The sequence below is a fragment of the Hemitrygon akajei genome, chromosome 17 (genome assembly GCF_048418815.1).
Source record: "Hemitrygon akajei chromosome 17, sHemAka1.3, whole genome shotgun sequence".
NCBI lineage: Eukaryota > Metazoa > Chordata > Chondrichthyes > Myliobatiformes > Dasyatidae > Hemitrygon > Hemitrygon akajei.
In genome coordinates, this window is record NC_133140.1 from 60,032,290 (window position 1) to 60,051,018 (window position 18,729).

Below are 18,729 nucleotides of genomic sequence, written 5' to 3' on the forward strand. Positions count from 1 at the left end.
CATTTTAAACCTATATTCTCTGCTTTTAGATTCTACTAACCTGGGAAAAGGACTGTAGTCATCCATCGTATCTCCACTCTTCATGATGTTATAAATCTCTACAGGGCACCCCTCAGCCTCATTTACTCCAGGGAAAATAGTCCCAGCCTATCCAGTGCGTCCTCATAAGACAAGGCCTTCAGTCTGAGAATACATTTGTAAATCTTTTTTGCACCCTCTAGCTTAATCACACCCTTCCTATTACTGGCAACCAGAACTGCACACAATATTCCAGGTGTGGTCTTACCACTATCTTGTACAGTTATAAAGAGGTCCGAACTCTTGTGCTCAATGCCATGCTTGATGAAAGCAAGTCATCTTCTTCACCTTGTCCACCTGTGTCATCTCTTACAGAGAACCATGTTATTGTACCACTATTGTCTCTGTTCTACAACACTTCCCGGGATCTGTCATTCACTGTGTTGATCTTGCCCTGGTTTAACTTCCCAATATGGATCAATTCACTCTTGGCCTACTTCCAGCTGATTTAGATCCTGTTGTAACCTTAAACAACCTTGTTTATTGTCCACCAACTATAAATTTTGGTATCATCCACAAGCTCTCTAATCATACTGCCTTTATTCTCATGCAGGTTATTAACAAATTACAGTGGATCTAACACTGATCCCTATGGTAGATCACTGGTCAAATGCCTCCAACTGAAAAACCCTCTACTACCAGCCTCAGATTCTTTCCACTGAACCAATTTTTATCCGGTCAGCTAGTTCATCTTGGATCTCATGGGATCCAACCTTCCAAGCCAGCCTAGCATACACACAGTACCATGTCAAAAACATCTATAAACCGCACGTAGGCAGTCTACCACCATGTGCTCCTCTTTTCAAAAGACTCAGTGAAACACGACTCAAATTTGAGAAACATAACTTCTCACAAAGCCATGTTGACTATACCTAATCAATTCTTGCTTTTCCAAATGCAGGTAGACCCTATTCCTCCGAATCCCCTCCAGCGCCTTGACCACCATTGAAGTTAGGCTCATCAAACTGAAATTCTCCAGCTTGTTCTTGCAGCCCTTTTTAAATCATGGCAAAACATTAGCCACCCTCTAGTCTTCCAGTACTTCATGAAGGATACAAACTTTCTGCTACGGCCCCAACAATTTCAATCCTGAATTCTAGGATCTTAGGATATACCTGGTCTTGACCGGAGATTTGGCTCCCTTGATGTGCCTCAAAACTGCCAACACATCTTATTTTGTAATGTTGATGTATTTAGGCTACCACTGTCCTTTTTCCCCGATATTCACTGTCTTTTATGACCGTCTCCTGGTGAACTCATATGAAAATTATTCATTGAAGACCTCGCTTATCTCCTGTAGCTCCACACATAGATGACCACACTTTTACTAGGGGACCTGTATTTTCTTCCTCATAGTTACCGTTTTGCTCTTAAGAAGCTTAGATAATCCCTTAGGGTTCTCCTTAGCTGCCGAGGATTTTTCATGTCCCCTTTTTGTACCCCTCACTTCCTGCTTAAGTGCACATACATACCTGATATTCTATTGTATTCAGATACACACACTGCAGTGTGATATATCTCAGTTGATTTATTGATGAAGTGATGGTACAAAAATGTACAAATGTCTTTACAACTTTTGCTAGGTGAAAGGAACATGATATTCAACGTACTTTTAAAAGAGCAGATCTACTTATACATTTACAAGTCCTTGCACTGATTGTTCTATTTGGACACTAACTGGTTCAAAGACCATGTCCTCAGGGTTTACCAGCAGCCCATCTCGATGTCATTAGCTCTTCTCACACAAAATGTTCACAGAGTGCAGGTCGTGGAGGTGACCAATTGCTTTGACCACGTTGTGGTTCCTCTTCTTTCCAGTATTTCTATGCAATGGCTGCCCTGACTGCAGCAACAGGTCCACCTTGAATTTTATCCATTGTGACTGTTGGCACTTGTGTTTTTCCAGGCCTGTGATCGGCACCCACTGCTTCAGCAACACAGCAAAATCCTTCTTCCCTTCAAAAATAAATACAAGTTATTTCAGGTGAGGAACTATGTTTTACTTGTGACACTCGTCTTGAGGCAGCAAAATCCTATGCTAACATAGAAAAAACTTCAATCCTGGGACTTTGATTCATGGAAGCCAAAATGTCTAACTGATCCAATTTATTGAGCGACTGGGCTTGTATACACTGGAATTTAGAAGGATGAGAGGGGAGCTGATTGAAACATATAAGATTATTAAGGGATTGGACACACTGGAGGCAGGAAGCATGTTCCTGCTGATGGGTGAGTCCAGAACTAGAGGCTACAGTTTAAGAATAAGGGGAACAGAGATGCGGAAAAACTTTTTCACCCAGAGAGTGGTGGATATGTGGAATGCTCTGCCCCAGAAGGCAGTGGAGGCCAAGTCTCTGGATGCATTCAAGGGAGAGTTAGATAGAGCTCTTATAGATAGCGGGGTCAAGGGATATGGGGAGAGGGCAGGAACGGGGTACTGATTGTGTATGATCAGCCATGATCACAGTGAATGGCGGTGTTGGCTAGAAGGGCCGAATGGCCTACTCCTGCACCTACTGTCTATTGTCTATTCTTCATATTTCAGCAAGTCCAACAAAAATAAAAAGAGTGAGGGGGATGTGGCAGTGAGAATGGGGAATATGGCAGCAGTGCAGCAGGACGAAGAGAAAAACGTGGAGGACAAATGAAGTTCAGTGGGTAGAGCAGACAGAGGAAGGTTAGGGAGTATGGAATGGGTGGCTGGCTCAGTGGCATACACTTTAATGCAAGCAGCCTCAAAGCTAAGTCAGGAGAGTTCAGATTGAAGGATAACATTTGCAGCTTAACACTCCAAGGTAAGAAGTTTCAGATGTGACAGAAGGGAATGCAAAATAGGAAGGGTGGTTCACAACTAATTAGAACATAATGGCAACATTTAGAGATGATATCCTTAAAGGATCTGCCCCAACAAGGGTACATGGATAGAACTTGGGTATAAGAGAGGGGCGATCATTTTGCCAGTTAATATAGGCTTCCTAACAGGAACAAATACATAAGCAAATCAGAGAAAGGTGCAAGTACTGTACATAGAACAAAGAAATTTACAGTGTCTTACAGGCCCTTCAGCCCACAATGTTGTGCTGACCACGTAACCTATTCTACAGACTGTTTAGAATTTCCCTAGTGCATAGCCCTCTATTTTTCTAAGCTCCAGGTACCTATCTAAAAGGCTCGAAAAAGACCCTATTGTATCCGCTTCCACCACCGCCGCCAGCACTGCATTCCACACACCCACCATGCCCTGTGTGAAAAACTTACCCCCGACATCCCCTCGGTACCTACTTCTAAGCACCTTAAAACTACACCCCCTCGTGTTAGCCATTTCAGCCCTGGGAAAAAGCCTCTGGCTATCCACACAATCAATGCCCCTCATCACCTTATACACCTCTGTCAGGTCACCTCTCATCCTCCGTCACTCCAAGGAGAAAAGACCAAGAACACTCAACCTATTCACATAAGATACGCCCTGCAATCCAGACAACATCCTTGTAAATCTCCTCTGCACTCTCTCCAGAGTATCCACATCCTTCCTGTAGTGAGCTGACCAGAACTGAACACAGTACTCCAAGTGGGTCTGACCAAGGTCTTCTATAGCTGTAACATAACCTTGAACTCAATCCCATGTTTGATGAATGCCAACACACCGTATGCCTTCTTAACCCTACACTTTAACCCTAAGGTTAGAGTGGGGAATTTTAGCTTTTCCGATGTTGACTAGGGTGCATTTAACAAATGTCATCACATCAAATTTTTCCCATCATCAGAATTAAGTGCAAGGGTCTTGGATAGTATGAAGTTTGTTAAGGGCATCCAGGTTTTTTTTTACCCCCCCCCCCCCCCACCCCTGCAGTGGTCCTGCTAGAGATGGGCAGTACTCGACCTTATCTTGGCTGGGCAAACACTTTGGAACAATAACCAGAATTCTGTAAGTTTCAAGATAGTTATGGAAAAGAATAAGGTTAATCCTCGAGTTAAGGTCTTGAACTGGGGGAAGCCAATTTCAGAAGAGGACCAGTAGACAATAGATTGGGAGGAGATGCTATGTTTAAAATAATGGCAGACAAATGGGAGTGTTTGAAAAGAAAGATTGTAAAATTATACTAATTTTGTAAATATACAATATGGGACATTAATTTGTCATTTGCTTACAAGGTTTACATGATGTCAACACCACGTCTGTTTTTTCCACATCCAATCTATGAGAAGAGTGAGAGGTTTCTATTTCGGTTCCATTCCCACAATGTGGCGTTTCCCATCGAACCTTTACGGTGGGAGAACTAAGCTTTGGCGTGACCCTCAGCATGCCACTCAACACTTAGCCGTACAGCATTCCTCGCAATGAAAGACTAGCAAGTTTAGTGCAGACTGTAATGAGCCTTCATGAGGCTGTAGATCTTCCATACCCTGCCTTCATTGTGCAAGTGAAAGGTGAGTGCAAGGAAAACTTACTTTAACAGTTGCTCCAATTCACGTTTGATTTTGTTTACCACAGGAGGCCCTTGATAGGTAAAGGATGTATATAACTGGATCAGAGTTGCTCCTGCTCGGATCTTCTCAAGGACATCGGCTCCACTACTGATCCCACCCACCCCAATAATAGGAACACTTCCTAGAAAACAAAGTACACAGTGATAAGATCCATGTGTGTTACAGAATACTAGCTTTACATCATACGTTCAAGTGATGACACTGACAATTCTTCATCAATATATAGTATGCCCACTGACTTCATAAAATGGATATGTCAAAGGGATAGACAAATATACTTTTAAATACATCAACAATCAAAAGCATTATCCTGTACTCTTACAGAAGTTAAAGAATCTTCAGAAATCCATTTGAGTAGCTACGCATCTAGACCAGTGAATACATGGGTCCCATTCATTCCTCTGTCATTTTAGCTTTTCCTGTTTATGATGATGCGGAGGGGGTTAGAATTGGGTCCAAGCTCCAGGTGCGGAAAGGGATTGCAGCACTCTTTGTTATCGTACTACAAGTCTTACTGGAAGCTTAAATGTGTGAATGGTGGGTCAAGACCAGTTCTGGTGGCTTCACAATCAAACCTGCTGATAATATTTTGTCCAGGAGCACACTTGCGCAAAAGCTAGTTAAGCATTGGAAAATAATCAGTATAGTGACAACTGCATGAAATTATCCTCAAGGGGGTAGGTGAAAATGGACAATCCAAAAGAAAATGCCACTTAGTGTTCTATAAGCTATCTGATTTGTCAATATCCACACCTTCAGACCTCCTCAACATATCGTTAGAGGGAGCTGGATTATTTCACATGGCAAGAAGTCTGAGTGAAGCTTTCCATTTCATTTTAAACCATTTTGAGGGTAGTTCCACAATTTTTAAACTCTGAACCTCTGCTAAGTTGGAAGAGCAACCATCTCTCTCTAGGGTGGAATTTACTTAAGAGTCTAGCAATGAAAAGATGGTTTAACATGAAGATTGCACCCAACTCAAGGAAATTATGGTACTCATCATTAGCTAGTACTCGAGGGCTGGAGGGAGAGGTTACTTCATATGATATATATGTTCAGGATGTGTTGTCATTGGAGAGAGTCCAGAAGAGGTTCACAAAGGTGATTCCAGGAATAAAGGAGTTAACATATGAGGAGTGTTCGGCAGCTTTGGGCCTGTACTCACTGGAAAATAGAAGAACGCGGGCAAATTTCATTGAAGCCTACCAAATGTTGAAAGGACAAGATAGGGTGGGTGTGGTGAGGATGTTTCCTATGGTGAGAGTATCCAGAACTAGAGGGTGCAGCCTCAGAATTGAGGGGCAACCTTTTAGAACAGAGGTAAGCAGGAATTATTTTAGCCAGAAGGTGATGAATCTGTGGAATGTTCTGCCACAGACTGCGGTGGAGGCCAAGTCTGTGGGTGCCTTTAAGACGGAAGTCGATAGTTTCCTGATCAATCAGGGCACCCAAAGGATATGGTGCAGAGGCAGGTGTATGGGGTTGAGTGGGATCCAGGATTAGCCATGATGTAATGGTGGAGCAGATTTGATAGGCTGAATGGCCTAATTCCACTCCTTATGTCTTATGGTCTTATATTTACTTTCAACTAACTATGCAATCTACACAGTGGAAACCATATCGTCATTAGTCCCTGGATCTAACATGATTATCACTGAATTAAGATGTTCAGCCATAGTGCATTCTAAATAATAAAATGGGTCTGAACTTCAAGTTCATTACCAAGACTAAACGCATAGTCACTGTATTAAATTGTACACAGTCCAGTGTGGCTGAGAAATACCTTTGGTTAAGGAGTACATTTCATTCACAGTATTTGTACTGAGGTCCTTGAGTGGAGCTCCACTTAAACCACCAGCCTCAGTCCGTAATGGCTCCTGAAGAGTCTGTGGTCTGCTGACAGTCGTGTTCACCACAATAAGACCATCAACCCCCAGCTAGAGAATAAAACACACAATACTGCCAGGAAGGTTAAGCTTTAGAGTGGATAATCAGAATAACCCATGTCACAGTGGGTCCAGTCCACCAAATGTTCTCCCACATTCTACAGAAAACTATGAAGAAAAACAATCTAGCTCCAATCCACTGAATGGTGAAATAAAAAATTAGCATCAACTAAATCATAAGGACAATAGCTTACACTGAGATCTTTACACAGCCATTACTCCACCTTTAAGCTAATTCTTCCAGTTCCAATTTAAAACCAAAGAAACCCCAAAGTTCTTGAGCAAATTGGTTCATTCCACAAGCAGAGCTTTGCATATGGAAAACAGTCCTGCTACATTTCAGGTTCAATCACCTCCTGTCATATCATCCTCACCTCTGTTACAACACCAGCAATATCTTTTTTATCCTCCATTGTCAGGTCTGGAGCAATTTTCAGAAGTACAGCTGGTTTCCGATTGACTTTCAAACGATCCCTTTCCTTCATTACCTAAAACAAAATAATATCAAAAAAGAATAAATTGTAACTAAGTATGCGTTATTAAAATAGTGGAGACCAAGTGTGTCAAGCACACAGACAGATCACTGATCCCGTATTGGCCCAGGTACAGCAGTAAATGTAAACCATCATAAGGTAGAGATAAATAATTTGTATTCTGACAAACAAGATTTAAATGCTTGAAAAAAGATGGATTTGATGAAGTATCTTGCTGACCTTTTCCAACAGGTTGCGAAGCTCCTCCTTGCCCTGAAGTGCTCTTAAGCCTGGGGTGTTGGGACTGGACACATTCACAACCAGGTAGTCAGCTAATGGGCCCAGCTCTCGGACTCCTTCTATATAATCAACTGCAGCATCCTCAGAGAGCTTGTTTTTCCCAAGATTTATACCCAAAGGTCTCCCTCCTTCAAAACAAAATATAATTGCAACAATTTTTTTGTTTCCATTAGATTTATTTATGATGATTGGGAGGAGTTACAGTATTGAAAGTAATGTGGAAGGCTGAAACATTATTGCTATACAATAATTATTCATGAAGAATTAGAACTCAATAGGTTAACTAAGTTATAGAATTATAGCAGGGGTGTGGAGAGGGTGAAAAATTTGAGTTAAAAGAAAGTGCAACATGTTTTTTTTCTTCACAATGGGAGAGAGACTGTAAAGTTTTTAAAAAAAGGCAGAAAACGTACAAAATTCCTGAGTTCATAAACAGGGAGTACCAGATGATGACAATAATTTAAAAGAAAAGCAGAAATGGCTGGTGACACTAGAAAGACAGAGGTGTTCAATTGCACAATAGGCTGATGTATACTGAATGAACTGAGCAGTATATTAAAGCAAATGAAACAGCCAATGACAAGCGAGTGCCAGTTCTGTTGAGTGCAAATGATGGAAAAGCATATACCGGTAGTTTGCTTGGAAGTTTAACAGCTCCAACCAAACCGGCTGAAATGAACTTTGCTGATATTGTAAGTGTAATGCAGAAACATTCAGAACTGAAACCACTGTTGATCACAGAACGCTTTAGATTTCATAAGTGGAATCAAAAGGAAGTAGAGTCCATTTCAGCTTATGTGGCTGAACTGAAGAGATTGTCCAAGTATTGTCAGTTCGGTGATGGGCTTAATGACGCACTGAAAGATCATTTAGTTCGTGTCAGGAAAGACGTTATCCCACAAGAGTAAGAAATCTTTCACAGTGATGAAGTCTTAAGGCTCAAAAGGAACAATTTAAAATTTACTATGCTACGAATGTCAATATAGTAGTTGTGTTATGTAGTATACTGTATATATAGTTGAGAGGCATTCTATATTGAGTTGGGAGTTTATTGCTAAGCAGGGATGAGTGTAATGTTATTTCATATATCAGTAATATTTCAGTCATATTGTAAATATATTGTTTAATTAAACATTCTTTGTTGTTTGCAGGTTCATGTAAAAGTATTGAATGGCATACGTCATTACACCACCACTTCATAAGTGGGTGCCTCATTAAAGTAAAACTAAGTAAAACATGAGTTATCCACGACTCCAGTGTTTTTCTTACAATTACTTTTATGTTCTGGAGTTACAAAACATAACACCTATGAAGTTCTTTACCTCTGTGTATTTCACATTTGATGAAGTACACAAAGGATGAAAAAGAAAAGGAAAGCATAACTTCAAGAGTTTAAATCCTAAAGAACTGAATTTGCAGGAGCACTAAGTGGGGTGGGGGGGGGGGGGAGAAAACATCTTTTCCATTCACCAGAATTGTAAAAGAATTTTACAACAGTAGATTAAGTTGAAATTAATCATTTTGTCTTATTGAATAAGAAAACCATTGCATCAAGGATCTCAAATCTCTCCAATGATCTCACCAGAGTAGTGTGCAGTGCTTAAAGGACTGTAGAGCAAACCTCCTATCCTGCCTGATCATGCAGGGTCACGACATTTAGTACGTAAGTATCTTAGCTTAACTAGGTGTCTCACTTCCTCAGCCAAAAAGTTACATACATTGTTTCACTGTTACCCAACCACCAAAACTGGATATTAGATATGAACCAACAGGTAAAACTTCAGGTCAATAATCTTTTAATTCAGATTGAACATCCACATGTAAAACATCACAAATTAAGATTAATTGTGTGAAGATTCTTACATTTGCTTCAGACCTTTAGTTACTATTTCATCTGTCAATCTGTAAAATGGACTATAATCTGCTGCCACCCTGTGGCTAGGAACTGTATTGCACCCAGTATATGAGCAAGCCCCAATTTACAATGCCAAATTAATTTTCTGCAGAACTATTGAAAAATTTTCCACAGTCCACAGAGAAATTCTGCACAGGTCAACATGAGAAATAAAGTTACGCAAGGTTCAGTAACAGTCTTGTGTAAATAAAACAAAAGGAGAATAAAGAATATTTGATAAATAAGTACAAATCAGCTCCTATACAAACATTTTTCATTCTTACCTATCGTAAGCTGCTCTTGGATTGCAGACCGAGCTTGAAGCCTCTTCTGTACAACAGCAAGTCCATGACTGTTAAAGCCATATCTGGTTTTGAAGATAATCAAATAGACATTTTCTAAAATACAAGTTAATGAAAAAAACATGCAAAGCTTTAAACTCCCTACCCTCCCCAGGAGTTATTTCCAAATAATTGAATCAGAAATACCCAGAGTCTGATGAGACTCGCAAGGTCATGCATTAGAGTAGATTTTCACCCGCATACCAGGGTACTTCAAACTCAAGCAGTTAGAGAGCGTATACACATCTACAACAGATATTGCTCGCCATCTGCAAGCTATTGTGTAATGCCCATGTATAATCATTGGCGAATGCACCCAAGTACATAAAGGAAGAGATTCAATTCCGAATTTCATGCATGAATAGTTAACCTTGAACTTCAGAAGGTCCAGATATGAAAATGTACTGGCAAAATTATTTTCTCTCTTGCATATTTACCTCCCCATCTCCCCCCAATCTGCCTCTTCTGCCACTCACCCTCACAAGAGGCAATTTGCAGTTGTCATTTCATCTACCAGCACGTCTTTGAAATGTGGGTGGAAAGCAGAGCACCCAGTGGAAATCAACGCAGTCACAGGATCTTTCAAACCCCACCTTACACAAACACACAGCTTCAATAAACTAGAACACAGTACCTGTTAATGACAGCCTTATCTGCGTCCAGTCTGAAGACCCTGGGTCTGGGGTTACCATCCTGGGGTTGTGGTGTAACGGTTCCTACCTCCACAAATCCAAACCCCATCTTGTAAAGGCCATCCACTGCCTCCGCATGTTTGTCAAACCCTGCAGCAATTCCAACGGGGTTCTTGAATTTTCGGCCAAATACACTTACCTCCTGAAACAAACTAACAGTCAGTGATCACTGGTGAATGGCCAAACTCAAAATTCAGTCACAAAAGTTATAAACACAGCAGGGAAGCTAGTCCTTGCACATCATCCTGAAGTAAGGCGCAAGTTGAATGTCATTTAATCATACACGTGTATATTGCCAAACGAAACAACATTCCTCCAGGCCAAGCTGCACAGCACAGTACATAGAATTATAGAATTCACACACAACACACAAGGAATATTCCCACACATAAATTAACAAATAATAAGATGCATTTCTGACACAAGTTAAAAAGTAAACTTATAACCCCCCCCCCCCCCCCCCCAAACTGGCACTTCATTCACGATGAGATCTGGGTGATGGCAGGGAGTACAGTGGTCTCACGGCTGAGGAAAAGCTGTCTCCCATCCTAGCAGGCCATACCATCCAAACACGTCTGGAGAAGAAGGATGCTTACATGCTGATCTTGGACAACAGTCAGCATTCAACACCATAATTCCCTCCAGGCTCACAAGAAGCTCAGAGACCTCAGCCTTCACTCTGCCTTGTGTAGCTGGATCCTGGTCTTCCTGTCAGATTGCCTACAGGTGGTAAGAGTGGGCTCCCTCACCTCTGACCCTCAACACAGGTGCCCCTCAGGACTGTGTACTAAGCCCCCTCCTTTACTCCCTGTATACCCATGACTGTGTCACTACCTACAGCTCTAATCTGATAATTAAACTTGCAGACGACACTACAGTGATTGACCTAATCTCAAATAATTATGAGGCAGTTTACAGAGAGGAAGTCATCAACCCTGACACAGTGGTGTCAAGAAAACCACCTCTCCACCAATGCTGCAAAAACGAAGGAGCTGGCTGTGGACTACAGGAGCAATAGAGACAGGCTAACCCCTATCGATATCAATGGATCTGGGGTTGAGAGGGTGAACAGCTTTAAGTTCCTCGGCATACACATCACCGAGGATCTCATGTGGTCTGTACATACTGGCTGTGTGGTGAAAAAGGCACAACAGCGCTTCTTTCACCTCAGATAGTTGAAGAAGTTTGGTATGGGCCCTCAAAACCCAAGAACTTTCTACAGGGGCACAATTGAGAGCATCCTGACTGGCTGCATCACTGCCTGGTATGGGAATTGTATTTTCCTCAATCGCAGGACTCTGCAGAGAGTGGTGCAGCCCAGCACATCCGTAGATGTGAACTTCCTATGATTCAGGACATTTACAAAGATAGGTGTGTAAAAAGGGCCTGAAGGATCATTGGGGACCCGAGTCACCCCAACCACAAATCCAGGAAACGGTACTACAGTGTAAAAGCCAGGATCAACAGGCTTCAGGACAGTAAACACAAAGTATACTGCAGATGCTGTGGTCAAATCAACGGATACAAACAAGCTGGATGAACTCAGCAGGTCGGGCAGCATCCGTTGAAAGGAGCAGTCAACGTTTCGGGCCGAAACCCTTCATCAGGACTGAAGGAGGGGGGTGCCAGGGGCCCCATAAAGAAGGTGGGGGGAGGGTGGAAAACCAATCGGAGGAAAGATCAAGGGGTGGGGGAAAGGAAGCAGGGAGGGGATAGGCAGGAGAGGTGAAGAAGGAATCTAAGGGGAAAGCACTATGGGTAGTTGAAGAAGGCAGAATCATGAGAGAGGTGATAGGCAGCTGGAAGAGGAGGCAGAGTGAAAGTGGGATGGGGGAAGGGAGAGGGAGGGAATTACCGGAAGTTGGAGAATTCGATGTTCACACCAAGGGGCTGGAGACTACCCAGACGGCATATGAGGTGTTGCTCCTCCAACCTGAGTTTGGCCTCATCACAGCAGTAGAGGAGGCCATGTATGGACATATCCAAATGGGAATGTATTCTCTACTGCCGTGATGAGGCCAAACTCAGGTTGGAGGAGCAACACCTCATATGCCGTCTGGGTAGTCTCCAGCCCCTTGGTGTGAACATCGAATTCTCCAACTTCCGGTAATTCCCTCCCTCTCCCTTCCCCCATCCCACTTTCACTCTGCCTCCTCTTCCAGCTGCCTATCACCTCTCTCATGATTCTGCCTTCTTCAACTACCCATAGTGCTTTCCCCTTAGATTCCTTCTTCACCTCTCCTGCCTATCCCCTCCCCCACCCCTTGATCTTTCCTCTGATTGGTTTTCCACCCTCCCCCCACCTTCTTTATAGGGCCCCTGCCCCCTCCTCCTTCAGTCCTGACGAAGGGTTTCGGCCCGAAACGTTGACTGCTCCTTTCAACGGATGCTGCCTGACCTGCTGAGTTCATCCAGCTTGTTTGTATGCGTAGGCTTCAGGACAGCTTCTTCCACCAGGCCATCAGATTGATTAATTCATGCTGATACAATTGTATTTCTATGCTATACTGACTGTCCTGTTGTACATACTATTTGTTATATATTACTATAAATTGCACATTGCACATTTAGATGTAGATGTAATGTAAAGATTTTTACTCCTCATGTATATGAAGGAAGCAAGAAATAAAGTCAATTTAATTCTTTGTCCTAATGTTACGGTACCTCCTGCCTGATGGTAAGGGGTCAAAGATTGTCAGATGCACGGGAGGGATCACTGACAATGCTGAGGGTCCTGTGTATGCAGCAATCCCAATAAATATCTTGGATGGATGGAAGAAATACTCCAGTCCTCACAATCCTTTGTAGGGACTTGTGATCGAGTGCTTTGGAATTCCCATACCAAACGGTGGTGCAGCTGGTCAGGTGATGAGGGGCCAGGCGATACTATCTGTAATGTGCACCCCCAGAGACTTGCTGCTCCTAACTCTGAGAGGACCAGTTTATGTGCACTAAGTAGTCAGCCTGCACCTGACTTAAGCTCCCTGATCATCTCCTTGTGTGTCAGCACCATACTACCAGCTGCTCTACCTCCTCTCTATACACCGTCTCGTCATCGTTGTTGACTGAACTTGATGGTTTGGTTTGAACTGCAGTCATGCATCAGCATTGTGGTTTTTTCCCCTCAAGATCCAGATACAGAGGGAGGTGTTGAGACTCAATGAGAATAATTTACCCACCAGCTTCTGAGGGATGAGCTGATTAAACACCAAGCAGAGACTGATAAAAGGCATCATTTTCCAGGCAGGAAAGGACAGAGTGGAATGCAGAGGTAATGGCACCAACAGTGAACCAATTTGAGCAATAAGCAAACTGGAAAGGGTCCAATGCAGCAGGAAGATGGGATTTAAATGCGATCCATAACCAGCCGCTCAAAGCACTTCATTATTCAGGATTTATCTTCTGAAAATTGCCGAACAGGCAATAAATTAACTCTTTTTCTGTGTCCTTAAAATAAATCAACTTATTAATTATAAAATTACTGGAGATGTGAAAACAGTTGTTTAGGGAGATACAGCAATGAAATTCTCAGTAAGACAACCACTCTTGGCAATTTTCCATATAGTATGTCATTACCCCAAGCATCTTCAGTAGGATGCCCTTTCCAATAACCATTTTCTCCCTTTCCTGCATTCACAGTCAGCTGTAGTGATGGGCAATAACCAAGGATTTTCACAAGGCCATGTGCTTGACTCAACCGCAATTCTCCTTTAAAATATTTAGAGAAGGAGAAAGTTGCTTTTCCAAGATGACCAGTCACTGAAGAATTCTATGTGTCCGAATAAGAGTCTGAATCATTCCTACAGTTCTGATCGAAAAGCTCCAAAACCTGGGCCTCTATACCTCCCTCTGCAACTGGATCTTCAACTTCTTCACAAGACGACCACAGTCTGTGCAGACCAGAAGTAACATTTCTACCTCCCTGACCATCAACACTGGCATATCTCAAGGATGCATGCTTAGCCCACTGCTCTACTCTCTCTACACCCACAGAGACACAGCTCAAATGCCATCTATAAACTTGCTGACGACACTATTGTTGGCAGAATTTCAGATGGTGACGAGAAGGCATATAGGATTGAGATAGATCAGCTAGGTGAGTGATGTTGCAGCAACAACCTCACACTCAACGTCAGTAAGACCAAAGAATCAATTGTGGACTTCAGGAAGGGTAAGACAAGGGAACGTGACACACCAGTCCTCAGAGGGATCAGAAAAGGAAAGGTTGAGCAACTTCAAGTTCCTGGGTGTCAACATCTCTGAGGATCTATCCTGGGACCAACATATCGATGCAGTTACAAAGGTGGCTTGAAATTGGCTATATTTCATTAGGAGTTTGAGGAGATTTGGTGCCACCAAAGACACTTGCAAATTTTTATAGATGTACCATGGAGAGCATTCTATCTGGCTGCATCGCCAGCTGGTATGGTGGGGTGGCTACTGCACAGGACAGAAAGAAATTGCAGAAAGTTGTGAACTCAGTCAGCCATATAATGGGCAATAGCCTCGCCAGCATCCAGGACATCTTCAAGGAGTGATGCCTCCAAGAACCAGCATCATTAAAGAACCCCATCAACCAGGACCTCCCTCTTTCTCATTGCTACCATCAGGGAGGTGGTACAGGAACCTGAAGGTACACACTCAATGATTCAGGAACAGCTTCTTCCCCCTGGATTCAGATTTCTTAATGGACAGAAATTTGAACCCACAAACACTATCTCACTACTTTTTTTGCCCTACTTATTTAACTATTTTTATATGTATATACTTACTAGAGTTCACAGTTTTTATTACTATGGATTGCAATGTACTGCAGCTGCAAAAGAACAAATTTCATGACTCTGATTTAAATCACTGTTAATATAAGCAGCACAAACAAAATGCTGGAGGAACTCAGCAGGCCAGGCACAATCTAGGAAAAGAGTACAGTCGATGTTTCGGGACAAAACCCTTCGGTAGGAATGTTAATATATAGTTGGATTTAAAGAAACAGGTAGATTGAATCAGTGGTTCAGAGCGCAGTGAAGCAAATGATCCCATGCATTTTGAAACAGTGGATGAGAAAAAGCTGACAGAAGCTTGTCTTTCCCCAAACCCAGATGGAAAAAAATTGTTTTAACATTTTCTGACCAGCTGGGATATGAACACTAGATTCCACAGGCTATTTATCTGTTGCTTTAAATAGTGTCTCAAGGACCCTTCGTTTCATGTTCTCAATATTTACTGTTTATTTATTTATGTTTTTCTTTCACTTTGTATTTGCACAGTTTGTTGTCTTTTGCACACTGGTAGTCCGCCCTGTTGGTGTGGTCTTTCACTGATTCTATTATGGTTATTGGATTTATTGAGTATGCCCACAAGAAAATGAATCTCAAGGTTGCATATGGTGGCGTATGTAGTTTGAGAATAAATTTACTTTGAACTTGAACTTGCACAGAGGTAACAGTATCACAATGAGCCATACCAAAAACCAAACTAATTTCCTCTCAATTAAAATTGAAACTGGAAGTTTTCTAATTTTTCACAAGGAGAAAGAAAACTGATTACCGACAATGAACACAGTTATTTCAACAAAATATCTTAAGCGAGCCTGAGATTACTGGACATGTCGCGTTCTTTAAAATAAATTCTCCTCAGATTACTCCCAAATTTTGATAATGCGGTGACAATGATGGTTGTGGAATGGAAGGCTGGATGAAAAGCAGTGCAGTAATTTGTTACTACTGCACTACTGCTGTAAAGTTTACAAATTTCATGACATATGCTGGTGATATTGAATCTGATTTGGATTTATTGAGATACAGCACAGAGTAGGCACTTCCAGCCGATCTGCCCAACAACCCCAAATTAACTCTAGTCTAATCACAGGACAATTTACAATGACCAATTAATCTACCAACCAGTACATCTTTGGACTGTGGGAGGAAACCCATGTGGTCACAGGGGAGAAAGTGCAAACTCATCACTGGCAGCGGCAAACCGAAAATTTACTGGATTCCATCAAAGAAGCAGTCAGTTTAAAACCACGTGCAGCAAAATCAAAATAGCTTTTGAAATGTCGATGAATGTTCTGGGTTCACTTCCCCTATTGCACCGATTGTGGTCTCATTGTCTTTTGAGAGTGCTTACCAGGGCAGAAGAATCCTTGTGTTTTGAATGAGGGATTAATCCCCAGGAAGTTAAGCGGACGGCAAAATTATGTGCTGTTTCTGGCTCCAAAAACCTCTGTAGTGTAGGTATCAGGTGCTTGGCGTAAAACTTTTCATCCCCAGTTGCAGTGCAATAAGCAATAAAGAGACAAGTGCCACTGCCCAGCACCTGAACAGCCTCTCTCAAGCGTCTCTGTTGGGTAAGACAAAATGTAGCAATTAAAACAAAAACCGGAAAATGCATCCTCCACTATTAAATAAGAATATGGCTTCCTGCTGATATTTATTTCCATACACAGCCTACAATTTAAGCAGCACATGGATTAATATTACAGACATTTATTTATTGGTGTACAGCTCGGAATAGGCCCTTTAAGCCATGCCACCCAGCAATCCCCTGGTTTAATCCTGGACAATTTACAATGACCAATTAACCTACCAACTGATCCGTCTTTGGAATGTGGGAGGAAACCGGAGCACCAGAAGGAGAGACACGCTGTTACAGGGAAAATGTACAAGCTTCTTACAGGCAGCTGAGGGAACTGAACCCGGGTCACTGGAATCGTAAGGCGGTGTGCTAACCACTACGCTACCGTCAAGCAGAAAAAGGAGAATTTAGGCGCGGTTCAGTTCAGCATAAATACAACCCTACCTTTTACTAATCTACCAGTAGGAACATAGAGAAACTGCTGGCAGGATCCTCAGTACAAGACTTTTTACATTCTAAAGGCCCGACGTAGTAAAGAAACATCACAGAGAGCACTCAAAACACTAGCCAGTCTGTTAAGTCACATCCCCAGACTTTAGCCTAATCTATGTCATAAACCTTTTAAAATCACACTGAAGATTTCTAAAACATAAACATTAAAAACACTTAAGTTTTTAAATTGACTTGTAAATTAACTTGAGTTAAAAAGTCTAAATATCTCAACATTATGTGCAGTTCTAGAAATACGAACTAACAAGCAGTTAGAGACCAACACATAGGACATTTTAAGCTAATGACATATCCAGAAACCTTTTTTAAATTGCCAAGCTGCTCTCCCATTACCAGGACCCAACACTTTATTTTTCCTTAGACATGTTTATTCTGTAAATGTCAGGGATCTGGTTCATTTATTTTTCTAGGGAGTCAGAATGCTCATGCATCTACAGAAACCTAGAAGATTCCATTATCAGCAATGGAGATGAATGCTAACAATTTCACCATCATCTCTTCAGAGTCCAGAAGAGTGACAAGAGTGAGCTGCTACTGCGGCCAGGCAAGTGAGAAAAATACAATTAACCTCAGCATTGATCTTTCATTGTTTATTTACCTCCCTTAGCAAACTAAAGGCTCAATTGGTAAAGTTAACAATAGAAGAGCTTATTGTCTACTTCTACAAAGCAATTGGTTAAAAAAACAATCAAGTATAACTGATTGATAAATTCCTTGTACTTTGTAGCACCTCTCCCACATCTTTCAAAATTACCCTCATCCTTTGGAGTCAACGAAGTCACAGGAGAGACTGCAGACGCTGGAAATCCGGAGCAACATATAAAATGCTGTTAGAACTCAGGTCTGGCAGCATAGCTGCAGGAAAATAAATATCAACCATACACTGCCCTCCATAGATGCCACCTGACCTGCTGAGTTCCTCCAGCATTTTAGGTGTGGTTGCAGTTAATTAAGTACTCTAGAGGTGTGATCAGTGGAGTGGAGTCGGAATCACGGATGCTAATTTATACACAGCAAACTTCTCCCTCCCCTCATCAATTTGAAAGCGGGCCAGTAATCCATAATGGTGTGTGATGGATAAATGTGCACCAAGATACTCCGATAACTCCACAATCCTCAGACATGTAATCTTTAGCAGTTCCCTTTACACAGCCCAGCACTGTGGTCAGGTCCTGACCGAACAAAACTTCTGTGAGTCAGGGCCGTGGAGTTTGTGAGGTGACTGAGAGCCAGTAAGACTGGACAAGTATACGACTGAGGAGATCCGCGTGTGTGAACGACTGCAGAGCCCGAAAACACAGTCCAAACTCCCGGGATCAGAGCCGGGCTCCGGCCGATACGTGCTGCCAGCACCCCTACCTGCAATGTACTGCCGGCCATCCCGCCGCAAGAAGAGCCGGAACGGGCGGGCAGACGCACAGGAAGTGACGCAACACCGGGTGGGTTCCCTTACTATTGCCCCGAGGCATAAGAAGTGTTTGCAAGATACCACCAGTGACGGTTGTGCAATTCAAAACAATGTTACCTAATATTTAGTTAATAACCTAGTATGTCATTGAAGGAGCTTCCTCAGCGTCGCTTAAAGGCTTCAAAAACTGGAGCACACATTTAGACTCAGCAATACCCCTTTGCTGACCCAGGGAAAGCCCT

General features: G+C 42.3%; 1 protein-coding gene across 1 annotated transcript; it reads right to left on the minus strand.

Annotated features, from left to right (window-relative positions):
• Positions 1 to 1,586: 1,586 nt before the first annotated feature.
• On the minus strand, positions 1,587 to 18,483 carry dhodh (dihydroorotate dehydrogenase). The gene is made up of 9 exons (XM_073070255.1): positions 18,439 to 18,483; positions 16,342 to 16,554; positions 10,155 to 10,354; positions 9,464 to 9,546; positions 7,226 to 7,413; positions 6,887 to 7,000; positions 6,350 to 6,503; positions 4,528 to 4,687; positions 1,587 to 2,034 (listed from the first exon to the last, which is right to left on the minus strand). Exons 1-9 carry the CDS (start codon positions 18,457 to 18,459, stop codon positions 1,902 to 1,904), a joined length of 1,266 nt encoding a protein of 421 aa, XP_072926356.1. The 5' UTR covers positions 18,460 to 18,483; the 3' UTR covers positions 1,587 to 1,901.
• Between the last annotated feature and the right edge of the window lie 246 nt (positions 18,484 to 18,729).

What these genes read in the sequence shown, in the direction of transcription:
- dhodh (XM_073070255.1), bottom strand. Translation starts at nt 18,459, where the DNA reads ATGGCCGGCAGTACATTGCAG. An exon ending in GATAAGGCTGTCATTAACAG is followed by an intron (nt 9,547 to 10,154) that starts GTACTGTGTTCT and finishes CTTCAAAACCAG; the next exon opens with ATATGGCTTTAACAGTCATG. An exon ending in GAATTGGAGCAACTGTTAAA is followed by an intron (nt 2,035 to 4,527) that starts GTAAGTTTTCCT and finishes TTATTTTTGAAG; the next exon opens with GGAAGAAGGATTTTGCTGTG.